We start from the raw sequence: 21311 nt of genomic DNA on the forward strand, positions 1-21311 counted from the left end.
TAGCCTGCAAAAAGCTGTAATATACAGTCAAACAACAAGAAATTAGTAAGTATTACTTATTAATACTCAAGTATTACTTTCTGTCATTGTAGATCCACAATGCCATCCCCATACAAGTGCTTTGATTTTACTCACAACTCCAATTAAGACAAAAACCTGGAAGTCTAATTCAGCTGACATTTCAAGCTGGCATCAAGACTTCCAGAGCTGGCTGACATGACTGTGCAAACATGTGTACTTAAAGTCAGGTCACTGAGGGTTATCTGGCTAAGGAAGATTTGTCATGTATCTACATTTTATATGGCTTGTGGGAAGTACATTGTCTCAACATGTGCAAAGGGGCTTATCCTGAGACCTTGACCGTTTCTGTTCTGTAACTTTAACAAGAAATGTAATCAGAAATCTGTGTTTTGTTTGTTTGAGGTTCCTGGGAACTTTTCTGACTCTTCCAAATCTAGCATGCATATGGATAGTCTATTAAACACAAAATCTGAAAGAGAAGGAAAAAAAGGACAACTCCATTCTAAAGAAAAACTCGAAGCATGCCTTCTGCAGTACACAAACTCCCTGCAGAAAGAAGGGAACCTGAAGACCTCCTCCCAGTGAAGAGGAAGCCTGCATACAGGCAATGCATGCACTCTGAGATGTAAAAGCTATTCATTTGAGAATTGCCCCCATTTAAATCACAGACCAAGTTGCTACTATGTCCTTATGTGTCTTAAGGATGTATCTGGAACAGTACACAGTTAATAACATATATGTAAGGAATATCCAGAAGTCCTGCAAGTTTCTAGAAGATAAACTTTTGTCCTTACACACACAGAAACTTACTATAGCAAGCTCCTAATATGACTGAGAGATAATGTTTTCACAGCTGTCATATATTCTGCTGAAGGGAGTTGAAATCCCAGAACATTGGCTGATGTCATACGTGTTTTATTTTGTGAAACTTAACACACAAGAATAAACTCCAGAAATACCAGTATACTTTGCATAGTGCTGCTTCTTCATAGTGGGGCTGTTACATAGTAAAATACAAACTCATTTCAATATTTTAAGAGGCATTGAAAAAATTCTGAAAAAACACCCCAATGGAAAACAAAAAACCCAAGAAACTCACTGGGAGAACCCAAAGAGAACTTCAGTAGGACAATTCTGGGGAAAAAAAAAAAAAAAGGAAATTACAGTACTGAAATTACAGCACTTTCTTACTGAAAACCTACCATCATCTTTCAACCGATTTTAACCAGTTTTAGATTAAGCCTTCGGTATCTCCGCGGTAAGGCGAGCAATTCTCCTGCTGGTGGAAAGCAGAAGAGGTGAAAACTGTTACAGCAATCACAGTATCTTACATTTGCTCTAGACAGCCACTAAGTGGCACTTAAACACCTCACTTAAACCGTGATGAATCTGAGAACTTGTGAAGGGACTGGGGGAACAAAAGGAGTTCTGCACGCTGGGGAGTAATCTCTTTTAAGAACAACGAAGTTCTTTTCCTGCAATTAGAAAAGCTTCCTAGCGGCCCGGCTAGGAACGCTGCTGTCAGGAATGCTGTCAGGAATGCTGCTGTCAGATACTGCCGAGAGCTCCGCAGAAGCAACCCCTTTCTGTCCTAAATCCCAGTCCTGATTCGGGAATCCGAGTGCCTCGTCCCAGTATGTCATTCCCCACTGTTGTGTCGCTGTGAAATAAATACTTAAATCGGGAAAACTGAAGTGCCTCACTGCTGCTGGACAGCTGGTCCAACAAAGGCAATCCTAACATGGATTGTTCCTGACGCAACTTCTAGAAATGCCTCAGTGGAGACCTCTGAAGGTATCAACACTCTGTACTTGAGGCACATTTGAACATGGTTTTCACAGCCTGCCGAGGATTAAAAGCGATGAACGGGGCTTTGCTCTTCGTAAGACTTTAGCGAATGATTGCTTCATAGGCATACAGCATACTTCTTTTTGAAATTTTAAATAAAGAAACCTAATTTTTTTAATAGTGGTGTTGAATCAACCACGTTAATCATCTTGAATATGTTCTTGTATTTGAGTTATAATTTTTCTTGTCTGGTTTTAAAAGAACTTGTGTTTCATTGAAAATCTTTCTACATGAATTAATTACAGGTATTGGAAACCTTTTTTTCCTATGTGAGCAAAGTAACTGTCATTGAAAAAAAATGTAACAATAAAACCAAGCAGAATATTATATATTATATTAATTATATTGTATTACAGGTGCTAACCAAGCAAATATCTACAAGCATGTTTAAAGTTATTGTTGCAAGTGTGTCTGTTGTCTTCAAAGGAACTAGCCTGAAGTTAAAGTGCATACAGATTTTCAGCCTCAAAGACTCAGAAATAAGATTTATGTATAATTTGCTTCCTGACTCTCCAAAAAAACACCTCCGTTTCACTTAGCTACAGGTTTAGATGCAAATACACCACCAGATATTCACGTGTAATTTACAGTTTTGTGCTGAATGTGGCCTCCAAAAATCTCAAATGAGGAGTTGAAAAATTTAGCTTTTATTCCCTCTTCCTGTGCAAGTTCTTTAAATTATAAGTAGAAGCACAGCATATAAAGCAACACAACAAACCACATCATGATTATTAAAAATACAGTTTTGAAGCACATTATGCCTGTGTGCAGCTAGTTTTGTGGGGTTCTTTTAAAGGCTGAAACAAGAATCTCACAAATGAAAAGTGTTCAGTTGTTTATGCAGAAGGACCAAACTTAACCCAATGCAAGAGGAGTCATCATCAGTGAAGCTGTTTTTATGACTAGCAAGAGATTTCAATTACTGTCACTCTGGGAAAAGTGGGGGGAGGGTGGGAAAGAAAGGGGAAGTCCACATCGACCAGCAGTTTCATACAAAGGACAAACCAAGTATAAACTGGCATTATCCACTCAATCCTTGTATCAGATCCTCGATGATCAACCTTTAGGGCAAACACACATATCCATTTAAGCCTGTATTTGTCCAGTCACACAAATCATTCTTTAGGAAAATATTTCCCACAGCCCTTCCCATAACTTGACGTCCACAGAGAGGTAAAAAAAACAGAAGTACAGAACAACTGTGTCTACACCAGGCAAGGGAAAAGCACTGATTTTACGACAATGATTTTCTACCATTATTCACTTTGACATATAACAGGATGGGAGATTGTGCTGCTAAAGTAAATACAGCGGTTATATATGCCTCCTCTGCTTTGGTTTTCTGCTCCACTACAGCCAAAGAGCCCCCATCTGATGACCTTGGGGGCACAGCATAAATGTCAGCCCAGGAAAGGCAAAACTCTAAATGAAAAGCCAACTGCATGGAAACATAAGGAGCTATTTCAGGCAGGTGATTTACTCAGTATCACCATTTATGAATTGGCATCTTCATATTTTAATATGGATGGCTTGCATTTGTCTTTTAGGGCCATTTTTAAATCTGAAAAGAATAAAATACAACTGCCTGAACATGAATGTCCATGTTTAAGTAGCTCCAAGTGAGCTTAACGCCAAGCTTCCTAATGAAACTTGCAAAGCACTGAACATAGGAGGTTTTGGTTTTACTAGTCTTGAGGAAAGATAATTGATATCAATCAGATATGAGCCAGAACCACACTTGAGTCTGTCTGTAGAGACTGTACTAACCTACGTGAGAGACATGGCCTCTGTTTATTCATGCATTTGACAAAAATTATCACTTTTGCTAACTAAATCACACTGTCCTCAATATGCTATTGTACTGTGTGCCACAAAAACTAACACTGTTTTAGGTAAGACTGATTTTTTTAAAATAAAACCTGTTATTTTTCAAAGCACTATTTCCCCTTTCCAATATACACTTTCTGGCTTTAAATTGCATACTGCTATCATTTCACCAAGTATCCACAAAATTAATCTAAGAACTTCACAACTATGCAAAATTTATATTACTTAAGTGTTAAATACTTCCAAACTTCTTCTAGTCTTAACTTCAGCAAGCCTCAGCAGTGGGTAATTCAGAAAATACACTGGAGTTCCTTCATCATTAAGTATTTATTTGTATATTAGTGTGCATGCAGTTTATATTCAATATTGCTACAAATCAAAAAGTATTTTCTGAACTCTCAATTCTGAACACACAACTTATATTTCCACACTCCTATTGCTCACTCAGAACTTTTCCATGGCACAAGTCTTTCAGTCTGGTTTGGGCTTTTTTACTTGCCCAGCACTGTCTGCTTGCTGCACCTTTGTTTGAAGCTGTTGGACTGATGGGGCTGCAAGGCAATGAGGAGACTCATTCACTTTGTTTGTGTCTTGCATCCAACATCTTTGCAGAAATCACTTTACTACACCACAGTAAGGTGAGCTGCATAACTTTGTTGCTACATATTTTGTTATTGATACAAGTTGTGAAGCTGAGGACTTTAATATGATTAGTGCTCAAGTAATATGTGGATAGACAGTCTCCCAGATGAAGACCACCCACTCCGTGATGTTTATGTCTTTTTAGAGCAAGTCTACTTTGGACTCAGTGGGAAGGTATGCAGTGATTTCTTCTCACACATTACTAGCAGGACAGATTTCAACGTTGATGACACTTTCACCAAATATTTTGAGTTGGGAGGGACCCACAAGGATCACCAACTCCATCTTCTCAGTAAATGGCCCATATAGGGATTGAATTCACAACCTCGGTGTTAGGAGCGTTGCGTTCCAAACAAGGTGGCTCTGTGTACAGAGGCCAAGGAAGCTCGCAAGTGTCCCTGTGCATCTCCATCCTCACAGTCCTACTTTTAAGATCTGTCATCCTACAAAGAAAGAACTACAAGTACAAGAACTACTCCTGCTCCATGGCCCAATCCCTTTGGAGTATTCCTGGTGTGGTACTCAATTTCCCCCACCTGCTTATGAAAGCACTAGGAAAAACTTGTCCCAAATGATTTTATGTTCACTTTAGTTTCCAAATTTATGTCAACTTGAAATTTGACCAAAAAAATCTATGGTGATCTAGCAAAGTGCACTGAATCAGTTTTGGAGCAGAATGAAATTAGCTTCTTTTACCTTAGCCCCTAAAGCAGCTCAACACAGGGCTGGACGAACATCATGCCAGTACAAGGGAAAACACCAAGGAAGTACATCAAGGGATGGATCAGAAGAGAAAAGAATAACAGAATTGCCTCTGTTTACAGACGACACCTACAAAATCTCCTCAGTGTACCATCATAGACTATACTTGCATTAAAATCCCACAGCAGTTTAAGACTGAATGAACTGGGGATCTGAGGCTGAGCCTTCTCTCTGCTCTAGGTGGCGATGACCTGACTCTCACAAAGGTGCACATGAAATTGTTCTGTGATCATGTTAGGATGCTGATTTCATTGAAACTTCATTACTTTTCCTTTGGAATATTCAAATTGCTCTGAAACACCTCACTGAGTATAGAAAAGAGGGGAAAAGGTAGGAATGTGCAAATCAGCAAACAAAGGAATACAAGGCCACAGAAAGCTGTCTTAAACTTGCTTAAGATGTTAAGAGTGAGCTGCTCTTCAGAGATATGTAAGGAAGCTCTTCTCTGTGTGGACAGGAGCTTTTAAAGAAAACTCGACTATAGCTCTGGAGGATGCTTAGATATTCATGGCTCCAGTTACCTGTGCTGGACATCATTGGTCACAAATAAGACAAAAAGGATGGTTAGTAATCAGATGAGAAGCCATCACAAATCCACTAATTATGTTTTTGCCTCAGTTCCGCTGTTTTATATTTCTGCTACAATCCCCAACAGGAAAAGTGAAAGAACAGTTAATAACCTTGAACAATAAATAGCTTCGGCATGAATGCTGACCCTAAAATAAAGTGCGTGTAACATCACAAGTAACACACAGCTACTTTCAGTTTATTTAAGTTGAAAAAATACATGAACAATGTCATCTGATACAGTTTACTATACAGTTAGCTATTACACTAAGATAAGAAATCACAAGAATATATAATTTTTATGATGCTGCTGCCATAAGACTGGGAATAGGCAACTCTTTTTATAAACCTTGTGATGAATTTAGTTTTCCTTGATCAGACAAGGAAATCTTGACTGTAAGTCAGACAGCAGCACTGGTATTACACAAATTACTTCCTCCCTGTGGCAATCACACAGGGTTTAGGGAAATCCCACAGTATTTTTATAAAATGAGTGAACACACGAGCACTTAGCTGATGCAGTATGTCACAAAGTCACTCTAAGATTTGACGAGAGCCCTGTAAAGGCTTGGAATAATGCTGCTAGGGACAGGGTTACTGGTCACTAAGGTTCCCTAACAGATGAGCTCACATACATGAATTGTTTGAACAGATCCCAGGATAGAACTGGTGTCATCATACTCATGCTCACGAACCCTGTAAAGCTTGATTAATTGTGAGAGCACTGAAAGCACAGCTGGCTGTGTGCAGTATACAGGATATTCTGATAGGATTTACACAGATAAACTTTGACCTACTTTATAAACTGGACTGTGTATGTGCACAACACAAATATGTATTTGATTTTTCATTTGTTCTGCTGCATTTTTTATGCTCCCTTCTGTATTTTACATTTTCTTCAGTTAGTATTTGGGAGACAGGAGAAATGTCCAAAATCAAAAATCAGTGCTAGCAGTTCCCAATTATACAGATTCAATCAAAAACTCCAAAGGTGCATAAGGAGGCAGAAAACAGCCAAATTAAGCTCTCACTTGCACTAACCTTAGTCCAGTTTATTGATTTTGTTTCAGTGTTTTATGTTTTTTGCAAAAGAAGAACCATGTTTTAATCTCCCTAGACTCATCAGGCAGTAAAATACAGAATAAAAAGATCACTTGTATCTTTAAAATTATCTTCTCTGAATTCTTTTAAGAAAGGGAAATGGTTCTATTAAAAATGAGATACTTAGAGAGGCTATACCTTAGAGTCTAAAGTAAAAACAAGTTGTGTACGAGTCGACAGTCATGAAGCCAAGCCTCACAACAACTGCTTAGGAGTTCACTGGGCCTCTGCCATTCCTTTTATAGATGAATAATGTGAAGTTCAGCTCTGTGCAGCCTCACTGAGAGCTAAGTGTTGATTATCTGAAACCAGCTTCTTCAGCACATAATCAGATCATAAACAACATGTAACAGAGTGCTGCATTCCAGGTAAGACAGCGTGATCTACTTAAGTGCATAAGCTATTTTAACTCATGAAAGTAGGTGAAGGTTGTTTAAAAGCATAGTAACTGTTAAAGCAGTGGGTGGACAAAAAACCTGAAGATCTCTGACAACAGAAGAGGTCACACAGCCAAAAAGCTCATCAACACGCCAGGTGCTACACTTCAAGTGCCTCAGTGTAAGGAAATGGTTCCTATCTGTGTTTGCCTTGGGGCAGATTTGGCAGAGGTGAAGTCAATGAGCAGGCGCAGGTTTCCAGCTGGTGTCCCAGTCTGCTGCAACCACACAGACACTGCAACTCTCATGGTAACACTCCTGCAGCTGCCCAGGCCAAAAGCTGTCCCTGATAGGTGATGCTACAGAGAGAAGATTCAGAAGCACCACACAGTCCTGTGCAGCTGTGATCCTGTTTAAATGTCAGGCAATATTTTTCTATTAAGCAGAAAAGTTCTACCCAGGGTTTTGCCATCATAGCATTAACTTCTCTAGTAAACACAAGCATATATTACAGGCTGTTATGACAATTTGTGTCCAGAGTCTTGGGGACTAAAAAAAACGTAACCCACACAAACAAAAACACCAGTACAAAATGTAACCTGAACTTTTTAACTTTCTTCATACTTCAGATCTGCACTGGTAATGTTACAGAAATATTTTCCTTGCAAGACATCAGGCTCAAGTTTCTAGGCTTTCCCTCAAACTCTCTAAACCTACAAATTCATATCACAGAATGAAAAAGGGGAAACTTTCAAGCACTCTGAGCATATGCTTCACTAAAAAAAATAAATTAAAAAATGACAGTACTGCCTGCCAACCTCTACTCTGCATCCAGGAATTTATTTTACCCTGTGATCAGAAAGAACAGGTGGATGATGCACTCTACAGACAGCACTGAGTAGCTTCACATTAGCATACTCTGGTCCTGATGAGGGACTTCAACCACTCAAGTATCTGCTGTAGGAAAAACACAGCAGGACATAGTTAATCCAGTCAGTTTCCAGAAAGCCTCGGTAAGAACTTGCCAACCCAAGACAGAGACATGATTAGGAAAGCTGAAGTCCACCTGGAATTGAATCTAGCAAGGGCTGTCAAAGGCAACAAAAAAGTCTTTATAGCTATGTAGGTGACAGAAGACAGGCTCGGGAAAATGTGAGCCTGCTGCTGAATAGAGCACAGGACATGGAAAAATGCTGAGATACTGAATGTCCTCTTTGACTCAGACCTCTGTGAAACCATTAAATATAGAACTGTAAGTCTTCATTTACAATAAATATAAAAGTATAATAAAGGACAGCACAATCTTAACTTGCCTTAAATCTGAACTAGTTCAGGGCAAGAGTCAGATAAACTTGTGACCTGTGTTCCATTTGCCAGCCCAAACATCCATCAAGTAAGATTAAACATGTCTAAGTAAAACAAATCATTCGATATGCCAAAGAAGGATCAACATAATGACATCTGGAATTACTTTTCCAAGCTGAAAATAAGAACAGAAATTACTCATCCTCCACAATGTTTTGGCTACTTTGCATCTGCTGTAGGGGGATACCGTGCTACAGTATGCCATTAGCTTCACATTATTTCTCTCTTTCATTTCTTGGAGTGAATGATGTACTAAAGCAGGGTATCATATAGAAGGAAAGCTGGGGAGAATGAGCTCAGGAAAACGGCACACCTCACCTGCAGTTCCTAACAGTTTAGAACTAGCATATTTCAAATGTAGGACAAAAATGCCAATATTTTTAAAAGTATATAGTTTTCAACAACAACAGTGATATCAACAGCATCGCACTTCTGTAGTACATAAGCAAATATCAGATCAGAGGCCACTGGGGAGATACAGAGCATGGAGCATATATGATTTCATTTCCATTGCACTCCTACAGTAGCCAAGCATGCTGTCTCAACAAGGTGTTCATCAAGGCTGTGTTCTTATGCTAAAGGGACTATTCTGCAAAAAGACATAGTGGAGATTTAATTTTTCCCCAGCTTTCCCCACCATTACTCACCTGACCTATAAGTAGCCATCATAAGCTCCCTGCAGGCAATACAATTGAATCCAACTCCATTCCTGAGCACCTACAAAGAATATGCAATGCTTCAGCCCCATCCTCAGGCAGAAATTACTCAATCATGAGGCCACATCAGAACCCCTGCAGAATGAAGGTGTAAGGATAAGAAACTTCACTATCTGTAACTAGTGGAAACTTACTGAAGTTATATATGAAGAAAGGAACACTCCAGATGCCATGAATGACAAATCTACTTGGAAAGAAGACTCTAATCCTTAAGAGAAGCTCTGTCTCGGCAGGGTAAACCCATCCTTTAAACACAAAGCAGAGTGGAATGATCTCCATATTCACATGCTTCTTTTCAAGTGTCATCTATCCTTCCCTACTCACTGCTATCCAGCAGGGAAAGTGAGCCACACATTGCCACGATGGTACAGTGGAAACATTTACAGAAGATCCTGCAGAGGGAAGACAAAGACCACAATGGGGCACCTTTTCTTTCACTGCTAAAGAGCAGCATAACAAAGAATTCCTTGCAAAGAATCCTGACATTATTTAATGTTAATTACCTGTCTACTGATTTCTTCTCTAAAGTGGCTATGTTGGAAATGCAGCAACAACGAACTCAAGAGCCTTGTATTCATATGCAGGAAAAACATGCATCCCATGCACCTCCATCAGCTCTAGAGCTGAGCTAAATATTACTCAGCAGCATTAACAAAACTCTTATATTAAACAGTAAAATAACCCCTCACTAATCAGATGTATGTTCTTGCTCAGTTTGTATTTATAAAGAAGTAAAACTACAGTTAATGGACTGCAGCCTATCTGCAATGCTTATGCTAAAAGCCTGACCATGCCTAGATTTCTGTACTTTCTACCACTTCCAGTGGTATGCCTCTGCATGACTTGCAAGTTTCTTGTCCTCCTCTTAAAGGCTTTAATTGTTTAGTCTTCTACTCAACTGCCTTTGTCTTAACATCCTAATCTTCCTACAGTACTTCTTCCACAGACATACTTCTGCCCCCTTTTATTCTACTTATCTTAAGGTGAGGATATACACAGAACTTATTTGCAAAGCCACAAAGTACCTTCTACTTCAAATCCTCAGCCAGACCTGACTTAATCCAAGAACTCTTTGTCAAATATAACTCTACAACAGATTTATATATGCAGACACAAAGAATTGTGGCTCTTACAGTTTACAATATTATTGTAATTAGTAACTATCATAAAAGTCTGGATGTCCAAGATTGTTGGCTAAAGATTGCTATGGACATGTAAATTTTGTGACTAAACATATCTGGACTGCTGTAATTCTTTTACAGACCTGAAGCAAATAGGAAAAAAAAGAGTCCTCACAAACAAGAGTGATGGCACAGGAGTCTGCTGAGTTGCACAGCTGCGAAAGTCCAGTTTCTAAAATTTATTTCTTCTGAAATTGAACATGAACTGCAGCAACAATTCTAAATTCTTCATCCCAACTCACTGGCTTCTAAGAAACAGCTCCTTCAGTTTGCAACAAAGGCATATGTGCACTCCCTATCCCTTCAATTTGGGCATCTGCAAAACAGGTAACATCAGTTCACTCCTCCTTAGAAATATATAAACATCAACTAGCTAAAAGGCATTATATGACCATATTCAGGGCAAAGTAACAGCACCCTAAAAAGCACAGAGAACTTACTTAAAATGTGGAAATTGTACAAAATTTAAGTAAAAGAGACAGGGCTTCACTTTAGATGGCAACACCACCTTGCATTTCCATTACCCTTTTGTTAAAACATAGGTCCACATATGCTGATTAGATGTCTACCTAGACTGCAAAGAAGAGAAACAACTCTTGCATGCAAGGCAAGTTAAGAGACCAGGTGGAAGGTAGTTTTTTTGAAAGGATAGATACCTGTGTGAATCTAGAGCTAAGTAGTTAAAACAGGCACCCAAGTTTTGGGTATTGCCTCCAAAAACACGTAGACACAGCTGCAAATTTAACTACGGACTTAATTTGTTCTTAACCATTTCAACACATCCAGGAATTTGATCAAACAAGAAGAAAAAGTACTTGAATCTTTTGTTGCAAAAGAAAATGTAAGAAAATGTACTGGAGGTGATCAGTGCTGTGTTCTCACTATAATCCTGGAAAATCACAAGCACAAGTAAATGCATAAGCAAACTGAAAAATGCATTCACCAGCCGCTATCCAATGCCAAGTTCTGAGATATTTCATTATTTCTGCTTATTATATCTGCTATTCCTTATTTTTGCTCTTACATACATAAACTTGGTATTCTATATTTAAGTTGACAGGATTTCCCACTTGAATGCTTATGATTTACAATGTATTTGCCTTTAAATTTACTGGAACTGCCATTTTATCTGGGGGGATTTAACTAAAGCTGTTTCCATATGTTTTGAACTGTAAGCTTGAGACCACGGATTTGGAACTGTACAATGTTTGCTATTGGGCAAGTTGGCATAAATCCCATGTGTAGTGTATATTTACATAATACCTCCAGGATTCTTCAGGACACCTCCAATGAGTCAAGTGAGCACACTGTTTTCCAACATTATGGAGACTAGAATCGACATTGAAGAAGTGAAGGATACATCACCATTTTGCCCCCCCGTAAACAATAATTTTGTGTGAAATCCTACTCACTTTACTCATTCATGAGAGTCAGGGTTTCACATTACTTTCAAAAGGAAGAGATTGACAATTTTAATGCTTCCACTTTTTCAGCAAAGACACAATTGGTTAGGAACTAATTAGGAAATGCAAAGTAAGCCAAAACTCATCCACTGTCAGACACGCCTACCCAATTCCCTTCTAACACCATGCAGCAACAAGCCTGCATGTCACAGAGGTAGAGAGACTGCCTTTCTCCCACTCTCTAAACCTGCCTGCCAGGCTTTGTGAATTACAGAGCTAGGAAAAGGTTTCCACAGGGTCCTGTTGTTAGAGATATGATACATATGGAGGTTCCACACTACCCTCTCTTTCTGAGAAAGGAGGTATCTCTGTTTCCCAGTCACACAGCTCTCAACTCAGGAAAACAGAAATTTGAGAGGTCTGAGTGCAGGATTAGATAAAGTTCACAAGTGACTCGAGAGTGAAATACTAGCCCTAGTGACATCAACAGAAAAGCTCTCACTGACTTAAGGGCCAAGATGTCAGCCCATATCTCAAACTAAAGTGTTTTTTAAGCTGATGAAATTCAGGCCCTGAATTCTCCTACAGGAGTAGGAGATGTACACACCTTTCATTTCACATACTAAGCAGTTCAAATTCCACTGAGCAGTTAACATCAAATAAAGTAAGTCAGTAAGTTTTAATGAGATCTAGTCTCTAACTATAAGTACAACCTTAAGGTCTTACAGTGTAGTGAAAAGATTCAAACAGTACAAGAGCAACTCCATGGATGCTTGTTTTGGTTCTTTTCTTTTTACTTACTTTTGTCTGATCATCAGCTTTAAATACATAGCAGATACTTTGCTGATTTGCTGCTTCATCCTTTATCAGACAAGCAAAGTAGCTCGGATCATGGCTATTGTGAATCAGTTTGTGGACCTGCTGTGGCTTGTATTCAAACAAACTGGAGCAAATTAAAGGATCCCACTGCTGGGCTTTCCCTGTGTCTGGCTCACATCGCAAACTGGCTGGTGAAACACAAAGTCGGATTTGGCTGATGCTGGGTTCTTCTTTGGAAGACTTTGCACTGAGCAACCGGATCTCGGCCACAATCCAAGGCAGCATTGACATAGTGGTTAGGGAATGCACTGGGAGAGAACCCACGAGCTGGAGACTGAAACTTGCTGAGAAATCACTAGGTGTTTGACACTTTTTAACTTTGAATGTTATTGGCTCCATTTTACAGTCCTTTAGGGAACCTGGACTAATTCACCAATATTTCAGTTCCGTGGAATGACATTATCTGGATGCTGGATGGCTCCTTTGATTAAGAGACAGAAGAATTCTGAAAGGAAAAGAAAGAGTTATGTAGGTGCTGGAACTCTACAAAAAACCAACTCTCAACAACACAAATCATTAAAGCTTAGTATCAGAAGACAACTACCATGGCCCACCTGGCAAGTTTCCCCTCTTTACTCTGGGCCTTGCTATTTCAAGTCCAACAAATATAATTGTAATAAATAATATAAAAATTAAATAATAAATATAATTGTAATAAATACAAAATAGTCAGTCCTGATTTAAAATTTGCTTTATGACCTTAGCTCAACTATCTAATGAATAACTAAACTACAATGAACATTCTTTCTAGCCTGGGTCTGTTTCGTGGGCAGGCACATGTAGATCACACTGGCCTATTTCAATCCTGTTATCACAGGAAGAACTCAGCTGAGCTATTCTGACCTTCATGATAGAATGACAGTTGAAGTCACTGCCTGCTAACACACCTTTACATTTGGGGGAAAAAAAAAAAGTCAGCTTGACAACCTACTTGTCCATAGGTGAATGACTATGAATTCAGCTATTAACATGGAGTTGTTTCCTTATGTATAGTTTGCCCAGTGATTACTGGTTGTAACTAAACAGATTTTTTCAATACATAATACCCTAGAAATCACTGTCATCTAAAAATGCCAGCAGCAGTCAACTGAGTGATTGCTGAAAAACCTGTCAGACAGCAGTCACAAGCAACAATCCTTACAGCATTCTGGGAAGAACCAGATGATGATCACAACTCATGGTTGAATCTTAATGCTGGTCAGCCAGACAGGAATACTTAAATATTAACCAGACTGACACTACCATTTTCATTTCTTAAAATATCAAATGGAATATACCAAGTTACACACAACCCCATTGTAACCCTGTTATACCCAGCATCTACTACCACTACTGCTATGTATTAGTACTTTCAGTAATGAAATCCAATAATTGCAGTTATTTATGCATTCCATTTCATAAAATGCAGTCCATGAAAACAGATAGATTGGCATTTGTTATACTACCCTGCTTTAATTCCTCTTCAATTGACCCTAGTTTCAGCTGTTACATTATATTGTGTGAGACTGACATGAGGCTGACAGGCCTGTAATTGCCTGTGGTTAAATACCAGGACACCAGTTTACCATCAGTCTTAAGAGAGTTTCTCATGATAAGACCTATTAAAAACAACATAAATAGTACCAAGATATCCTTAAAAAACATTTTAATTACATTTGAACAAGTTGGATAACATTGGATAAATGGCATCCATGTACTGTGGAAACAGTATTTCTTGTCTTTGTTCGTCTACAAATATGATGGAAACTAGCACTATTTTTCTCATGAGTTTCCATTAAACTTTGTCCTTCATTCGCTCTTGTAATATTATTTTCAGACTGAGTTTTTAACAGTCTTTCACCTTGTTGAAAATGAAGGGAAATTTCATGATTAAAAAAGCCCCAACACTTTTTTAAAAATTTCAAGACAGAAATTAATTTTGAGTTGTTTAAAATGCAACCAATCTGTAAATGTCCCAGTGGGGAAAAATGTTTCTGCAGTAACAGGCAAACTGTAAAAACAAGAGAACTGCAGAAATCATCTTTGGGTACATTTACCTTTTTGACTTTTTCATCTTTTGACAAAGGAACACTGTGGCAACATTATCAGTTCCAAGAATAGCAAATTTAGCAAGTGCAAGTTTTCAAGATACTATTCAATGAATTCATAATAAATAGCAGTCTAGATGTGTGGATCAATTTTTTAGACGTCTTTTCTTAAACCTCTGTATGTGCATCTGCACATGGGAGGTGTGGGAAAAAGGGCCATGAAACTCCAGAATTTGTACACCTCATTTTAAGTATAATACAATTGGGAGGGTTTTTTTGTTTATTTCACAAATGAGCAAGAAAATAAGCATCTTTAAATTAACATAAATTCATTACATCCTAAATGAAATTCCATTAAGCTGTGGCAGCGGTGGTTCAGGTTGGACATCGGGAAGAATTTCTTCATTGAAGGGGTGGTAAGGATTGGAAGGGGCTGTCCAGGATGTGGTGGAGTCACTGTCCCTGGAAATGTTCAAGAAACAACTGGACATGGTACTTGGTGCTATAATCTAACTCACATGGCAGTGTTGAGTCAAATGCTGGACATGATGATCTTGGAGACCTTTGCCAACATCAACGATCCTGTGATTCTAAATGGCATAGCAGCTTCAGCAAGCATTTTTACACCTTATCAACACAGACTGCTAAACACAGTTATGATTACAGTTTTCCATCAGCCAAGAATCAAAATGGTATATTCTTTGACAAACTATTACAGATTTTTTTCTCCTTAACTGCAACAATGAAAAATAGTTCAGCAACTGCAGGGAAGATTGAATTAATTTGTAACTACCATGGTGTGTAGTCTAAAGTACATAAAAATCAAGGTTTTTAGTGCTCTTGTCACTCAGTGTCACAGACAATAATCTCAGGATAAGAAAGCCGAAGAAAACTTCATTCTTAGTTGAAAACAGGAGAACTGAGCTACCACACAGAAAATTATGTATTAGCCACACACTTTTTATGGCAAATTTCTTATTTGTGTTTTCTGAGAACCCTTCTTAAAAAAATTACAGGCATGCAAAAATACAACAAAGTCATCCTTGTTTCAATCAACTTTTCAAGTTTCTTTTTAATTACTGCCATCTACCATGCTCTATTACCCCAGATCTACAAGGCAATACAGCCTCAAAGAGAAGTGAATATCACAATATATTGCACATGCAATATCACATTAGCATGCTAACTAAGAACTCAACAGTTTATAAAAAACCCAAGGTTGATACTCTGTCATATTTAAACAAACACTGTACTGATGGAATGTATTTAATATAAATGTGAAGCTTCTTGACATTCATCTCTTTTTAAAAAAATAAACACCTTGGAAAGTCAACAGCATAAATACTCCAATGTTATTAATTTGTTATTTCCAAAGAAAAATACTTACTACTAAATTAAACTACTTTAATTACTTGCTACTAAATCAAACTAGTTAAGTAGAAGTCAAAATACACGATTTTCCCCCCTAATGTTAGAAGAGGCTGAAAGTGCAGTTTCTCAGAGCACAAATTTAGCAGCATCAGAAAGTCTCTTTATCTAACCCGAATTGTTCTCTATGTTACTGTTCTTCATGTTCCATTTCCCTTTCCCAGCCATTCTTTCTTTGTTTTCCCCTCCTGTCACTTATTGTAAACAATTGCTGCCCGAATTTATGCCAGTTTCATGCTGTTGGTGTTAATGTCCTTCAAGTTTACATCAAGGACTAGGTTTTACTTCAAGACCATGAAGTATTTATGTACATGCTTAATTTAGACCTAAAAATAGTTTTGTTCTTCTAAACAGGCCTTTTCCCACCTATAAAATTAAGCACACATTATGGCCAAAGAGTAGCCATGCTCTCAGCCCATCCATGTCTGCCCTGACTCCACTGCTTAGAATTTTAGCACCTTTACTCATCTTTGGTTGCCACCTTTCAGTTCATCCCCTCTGAAATTTGGCTCTGCTGTTGCCATAGGAATTTACCATACATATTAGTACAGTAGGCTCAAAGAAGTTTCCTCTTCCTCCTAAGTGTCTGATTAACTCATGCTTATTAAATGTTTATTCCACCTCTAATCCAAGAGGGAATAGAAAAGATACAAAAATAAATCTGTCTACTAGTTTCTTTCTACCTCAACTCTGATGTTCCTTTGGCAACTCTAAGAGCCAATCAGCTTCATTACTCTGGGCTTTGCTTAGCACACTGGATGTGTTCTCCCAGTGCTCACAAATACAACTGGGACAGCTCCTCTTTCTCCTCTCCACCAGCATCTTTTGAAGGATCTTGGTTGCCCTTGCTCTCAAAACTGAGAGCAGCTTGAGTGGCACTCCTCAGCTGACAGCTTTGCTGCTGAGAAAGATATAGTTTACAGAGATATAGAGAATATGAACCTTTTTGTTCCTACTGTTTAGTCTGCTTTGATTTAGGTGTATTTGCACCATAAGCATAAAAACAGCCGAACTGTAGCGCATAAGATACACAAACCACATTAGTATATCTATCCCTGCCTTCTATATTAGGGGACACCAGACTGACTCATTAATGGGGAAGATACACATGGGAACATACGTGTGCCCTTTGTCCTCAACTTCTCTTTTGCTCTTATCAACCCAGCCACTTCTCACAAGCAGGGAGCAGACTTAGAAAGCATGCAATACTACACTGATGGTCCTGTTCTAGCAAAATCTGATACTGTGTTCTTTAAAGCCCTAAACCAATGAAAAAAAATATATATTAGATTCTTGCCCTCCAAAATCAAGTTACATTCTCACTGTGTTATGCCACCAAGTTAAAAGGGACACCTTCAGAGAGAAGGCAGGGTGATGGCAAGACCACATGAAAGGGAGAGCTACACAAATTATTATTTCTACCATTCTGAACCCCATGTGAAGGTACATGTCTAAGCAGCATCATGCAGGACAGCATTCCTCAAAACTCACCTTCTCTCAAGAGAGCAAAGAGGGCAAGGTATTGGCTCCAGGTGCCAGCTGGTTAGATGGGGTCAGGCAGACTTTGATATTAGGAAAAGGAATCTTGTGGGGTTATTGTGTTAGTAACCTGGGAAAGTGAGGCACTGAAAATCAGGTTTGTGCACCTGGGGGAACACCAGGCAGATTTGGGATAGACTCAAACTAATACAGAAAAAATACAAAGAGAGGACCAAAAAAACATCCCCTCCCCACCCCCCCAAAAAATTAAAAAAAAAGACAAATTTTGACAGTGGTGAAGTGTTGTCCTCCTTTTGTCCTTCCTTCTTAACCGGACTAAATTCAATACAGACATGCAGCCAGAAGTTTTCAGTTATTGTTCAGAACATTGGTAATTGCAGACTTAAGCAATCCTTTACTCTCCCTCCAGCTCCCTCCCGACTTAGGTAGTTGTTGAAGTGCTGGGACTCACAGCAGATCTGACAAGCTTAGGAGATGCATCAAGCAGGGACAGTCAGAGCTTTCACACAGCAATGAATAAATGAGGGGTTTGAGCTGGGAGTTGAACAGAAAGATGCCATCTTCCTTGACCTCTGCAGTTCTTCTGAGAGACAACTGTGCAGTTCCTCCACATCAGGCTTGCGACATGACACCAGCTTTAGTTTATATGAGCCTCTCTAAGTCAGTTTTCTCCCTTTCAAGAAGCTAAGCAAAAAATGCAACCATACAGCAAGGTCTTATGAAAAACAGCTGGTGTTAAATAGCACAAATTTGTTCAGCTCCTCTCTGCACGGCATTAACACTGAACCCTGTTGACAAATGGAACCAGAGGAACTGGTACTGACTGCACTTCACCACTGATTATTTTAGCAGAAATATCATACTACTTAAGGATTATGAGGAGCCCTGGCATGCAGCCAGAACTCTGGAACACTAGCCAGAACTAAATACCACTTGTCTCCATCTCTTTCTGATCCCTAACTGAAATTTACATTGTCTTTGCTCAAGATGACAGATTTCTCTATCCACCTGGCAGAATATATAGAAAAACACAAATGAGAATATATATATATTAAGTTTGTCATGACACTGCTAAGAACAGTGTTCAAAAAGTTTTTTATTTAATTCAAATAGGCACTTGGAAGCATGACACACCCCTATTGTTGCAAGGATATTCTTTTTATCTCATAGTTACTTATTATATGCTGTTTCCTTCTGAAGCTATGGTTTGCTCTGGGCAACAGCATGTGCAAGTCCAGAAACCAATCTGCCTCAGAAATTAGCTTTAATTTCCATTATTTTTTCATTAAATGCCAACTTTTAAAAGATGTAATGCTTAAATGCTGTCAGCAACTCCAGACTGTGGTCCAGATTTGACCATTTACTCTGGTACTGGTTCCAGTAATAAACACACCTAAAATATTTACCAGGACAGCCAGCATTTATATCACTCCTCAAGTAAGTTTTAAAAATAGGCTATTAATAAAAAAAAAAATGCAATAGAATGGTAGTATGTTCTTGATTACAAACACACACATTTATAATCAACTATCAAATGAAGAAAATAGCTGTTCCTGCCCGTAACGCCTGTTGCTATTTCCTTAATCAGGTCCATGGAAATTAATATGCTGATGATTGAAGTGTTCTGACTCAGAACAAAGCTTAACAAAATATTGAGCTGTTCTATGCTCTAAATGCACTAATGCACTAAAAAAAACCAAACCAACACAACTTTGTAAAAGAAAGCTTGCTAGGTAATTACATTATGAACAGCATTCTTTTTTGTTCAATTGCATATCCACAGCCAAAATGCATTCAACTTTGCAATTAACCAAATTAAAGTGAAAAAAGTGTCAAGTCATCCACATATCACTGAATGTGTTTCGCTTTCCTTCCCATCCTGACGTTCTCACCTGCAAACATTTCTACTTTTGTGTATTACCTATGATTTTCGGCATTCCTATATAAGAGCCCGTGAGAAATTTCTATTTCAGCACTTACGAGTGCTAAAAGTATAGTCATATGCATCAGCTCAGATTAGCTCCAAAATTCGCTATTCAGAGAATGTATAATTTATTAATTTTGACCCACGATGTTCCATTCAATCTCTGGGCTTAACGTAGACACAAATCCCACCATCTGCACTACTGAAGGTTCCTACAACAGATCTGCCGCGTTAGCCTCTCTCCCAAATAAAACATAGCACACAAAGGCCTCAATCTTTTCAAACTGCGCTATAAATAACCACATTCGTTCCATACCTCTCGTGAACGCAGTTTCAAGAGATCATTCCCTTGCTGGCTTAGTTCGCGAATTTAAAGGGCCCTAAGAGCACTGCGCCGCTGCGGGCGGATTCAAAGTTACATCTGGCGGTGCCAGGGTAGGAAAGGTCCGCTCTCGCCCAGGCAAGAGCCGCTGTGCTGCTCCGAGACGGAGCGGGCTCTGGGAGGAGTTATACCCACCGATTTTGCATAGGTGGGCGAGGAAACAGCAGACAAAAGAGAAGAAGAACTAAAGCCACCTCAGGTCACTGACAGATTAAATTCAAGCGTGTCTTTCAGTTATTCTGACGAGGAGCAGTTCTCCCAGAACACCGCCAACCGAGAACAGCGGCACCGGCGCCCCCGTCCCCACTGCCCGGCCGCCCCGTCCGCAGCAACGCTGTTCCCTCAGGCAGAGCAGCGGCTCCGCCGGGAGCCAGGGCGCGACCCCGCCGCGCCGGCCGGGAGCGCGCAGCCCGCCCTTCCCGCCGCGGCCGGAGCGGGGCCCCGGCCGGAGCCGCCCGGCGCCGGGGACTGCTCCCCCTCGCAGCGCGGGTGCAGGCACGGGCCGCCCCGCGGCGGGTGCCGCGCTCCTCGCCACAACTCTTCACTTCCTCTGCGCCAAGAGCTGCTCTTCCTCCTTCCCCCCACCCTCCCAAAACGCTGCTCGGCCCCGCCGGCGCAGCTCCCACGGACCGGCCCGCAGCGGAGGCGCGGCGGGCCCCACCGCCGCCCCCTGACAGGCCCGGGCGCCGCTTACCGCCGCAGGATGTGCTCGCCGCAGGGAAGTGCCGTCGGCGGGCTGCGGCCGCGGGCTGCCAGGCGCGGCCGGGCACCCCCCGCGCGGGGAGGCGGGCGGGGCCGGTAACGGGCGCCGGGACGGGCCAGGGGCTGCCCTCCGCCTCCTGCTCCTCTCCGCCGCCCGCCCCTCTCCGCTGCCTGCCCGCCGCCTCCTGCTCTGCCCGCTGCCCGCCCCTCCTCTCCCCTACCTGCCGGCGGGCCGGGACGAGAGGGACCCGCGGCGCACACGCGGCCGGGCCGCTCGCCAGCGCGGGCGAAAATAGCAACAGGCGGCTGGTCCCGGCACGGGGGGGCGGACGGCACGGGCGCCCGGCAGAGACGGCCGGCAGCCGGCGACAGGGGACGCCCATGTCGCGACAGCGGGCAGCTGAAACTTCCTCCCCTCGCCCGTTAAGTTGCTCTCGAAGAGCGTTTCGGCAACGCTGCCCCGTGTGTCTGGCACAGGCTGTGATCTCTCGCGGAAAACGTGTTGTCGCCTTGCGGTAGTGAGCCTGGGCGACGGCGGGGTCAGCTGAAGTGGCGAGCGAAGGTTGCTCACAAAACTGGAACTAGCCCGGCTCGCGAGCTCTGAAGCGGTCAAGTCCCCACTCGGCTGTGGGCCCAGCCCTGGCCTCAGGGCAGCCTTT

The 21311-nt window shown here is 40.7% G+C and overlaps 1 protein-coding gene across 7 annotated transcripts in view; it reads right to left on the minus strand.

The window, feature by feature from the left end:
- Positions 1-20969, minus strand: part of TBC1D1 (TBC1 domain family member 1) — a 100346-nt gene extending 79377 nt beyond the window's left edge. For 4 of the 7 annotated variants that reach the window (XM_058837488.1, XM_058837486.1, XM_058837487.1 and 1 more), the window contains exons 1-2: positions 20645-20860; positions 12612-13134 (exon numbers count right to left, since the gene is read on the minus strand). In XM_058837488.1, the coding sequence (XP_058693471.1) occupies positions 12612-13028 (417 nt within the window). In that variant the 5' untranslated portion in view covers positions 13029-13134; positions 20645-20860. The other 3 variants (XM_058837482.1, XM_058837485.1, XM_058837483.1) reach the window with 3 other exon arrangements.
- Positions 20970-21311: the final 342 nt, after the last annotated feature.

Source organism: Poecile atricapillus, chromosome 4, assembly GCF_030490865.1.
Source record: "Poecile atricapillus isolate bPoeAtr1 chromosome 4, bPoeAtr1.hap1, whole genome shotgun sequence".
NCBI classification, from domain to species: Eukaryota; Metazoa; Chordata; class Aves; order Passeriformes; family Paridae; genus Poecile; species Poecile atricapillus.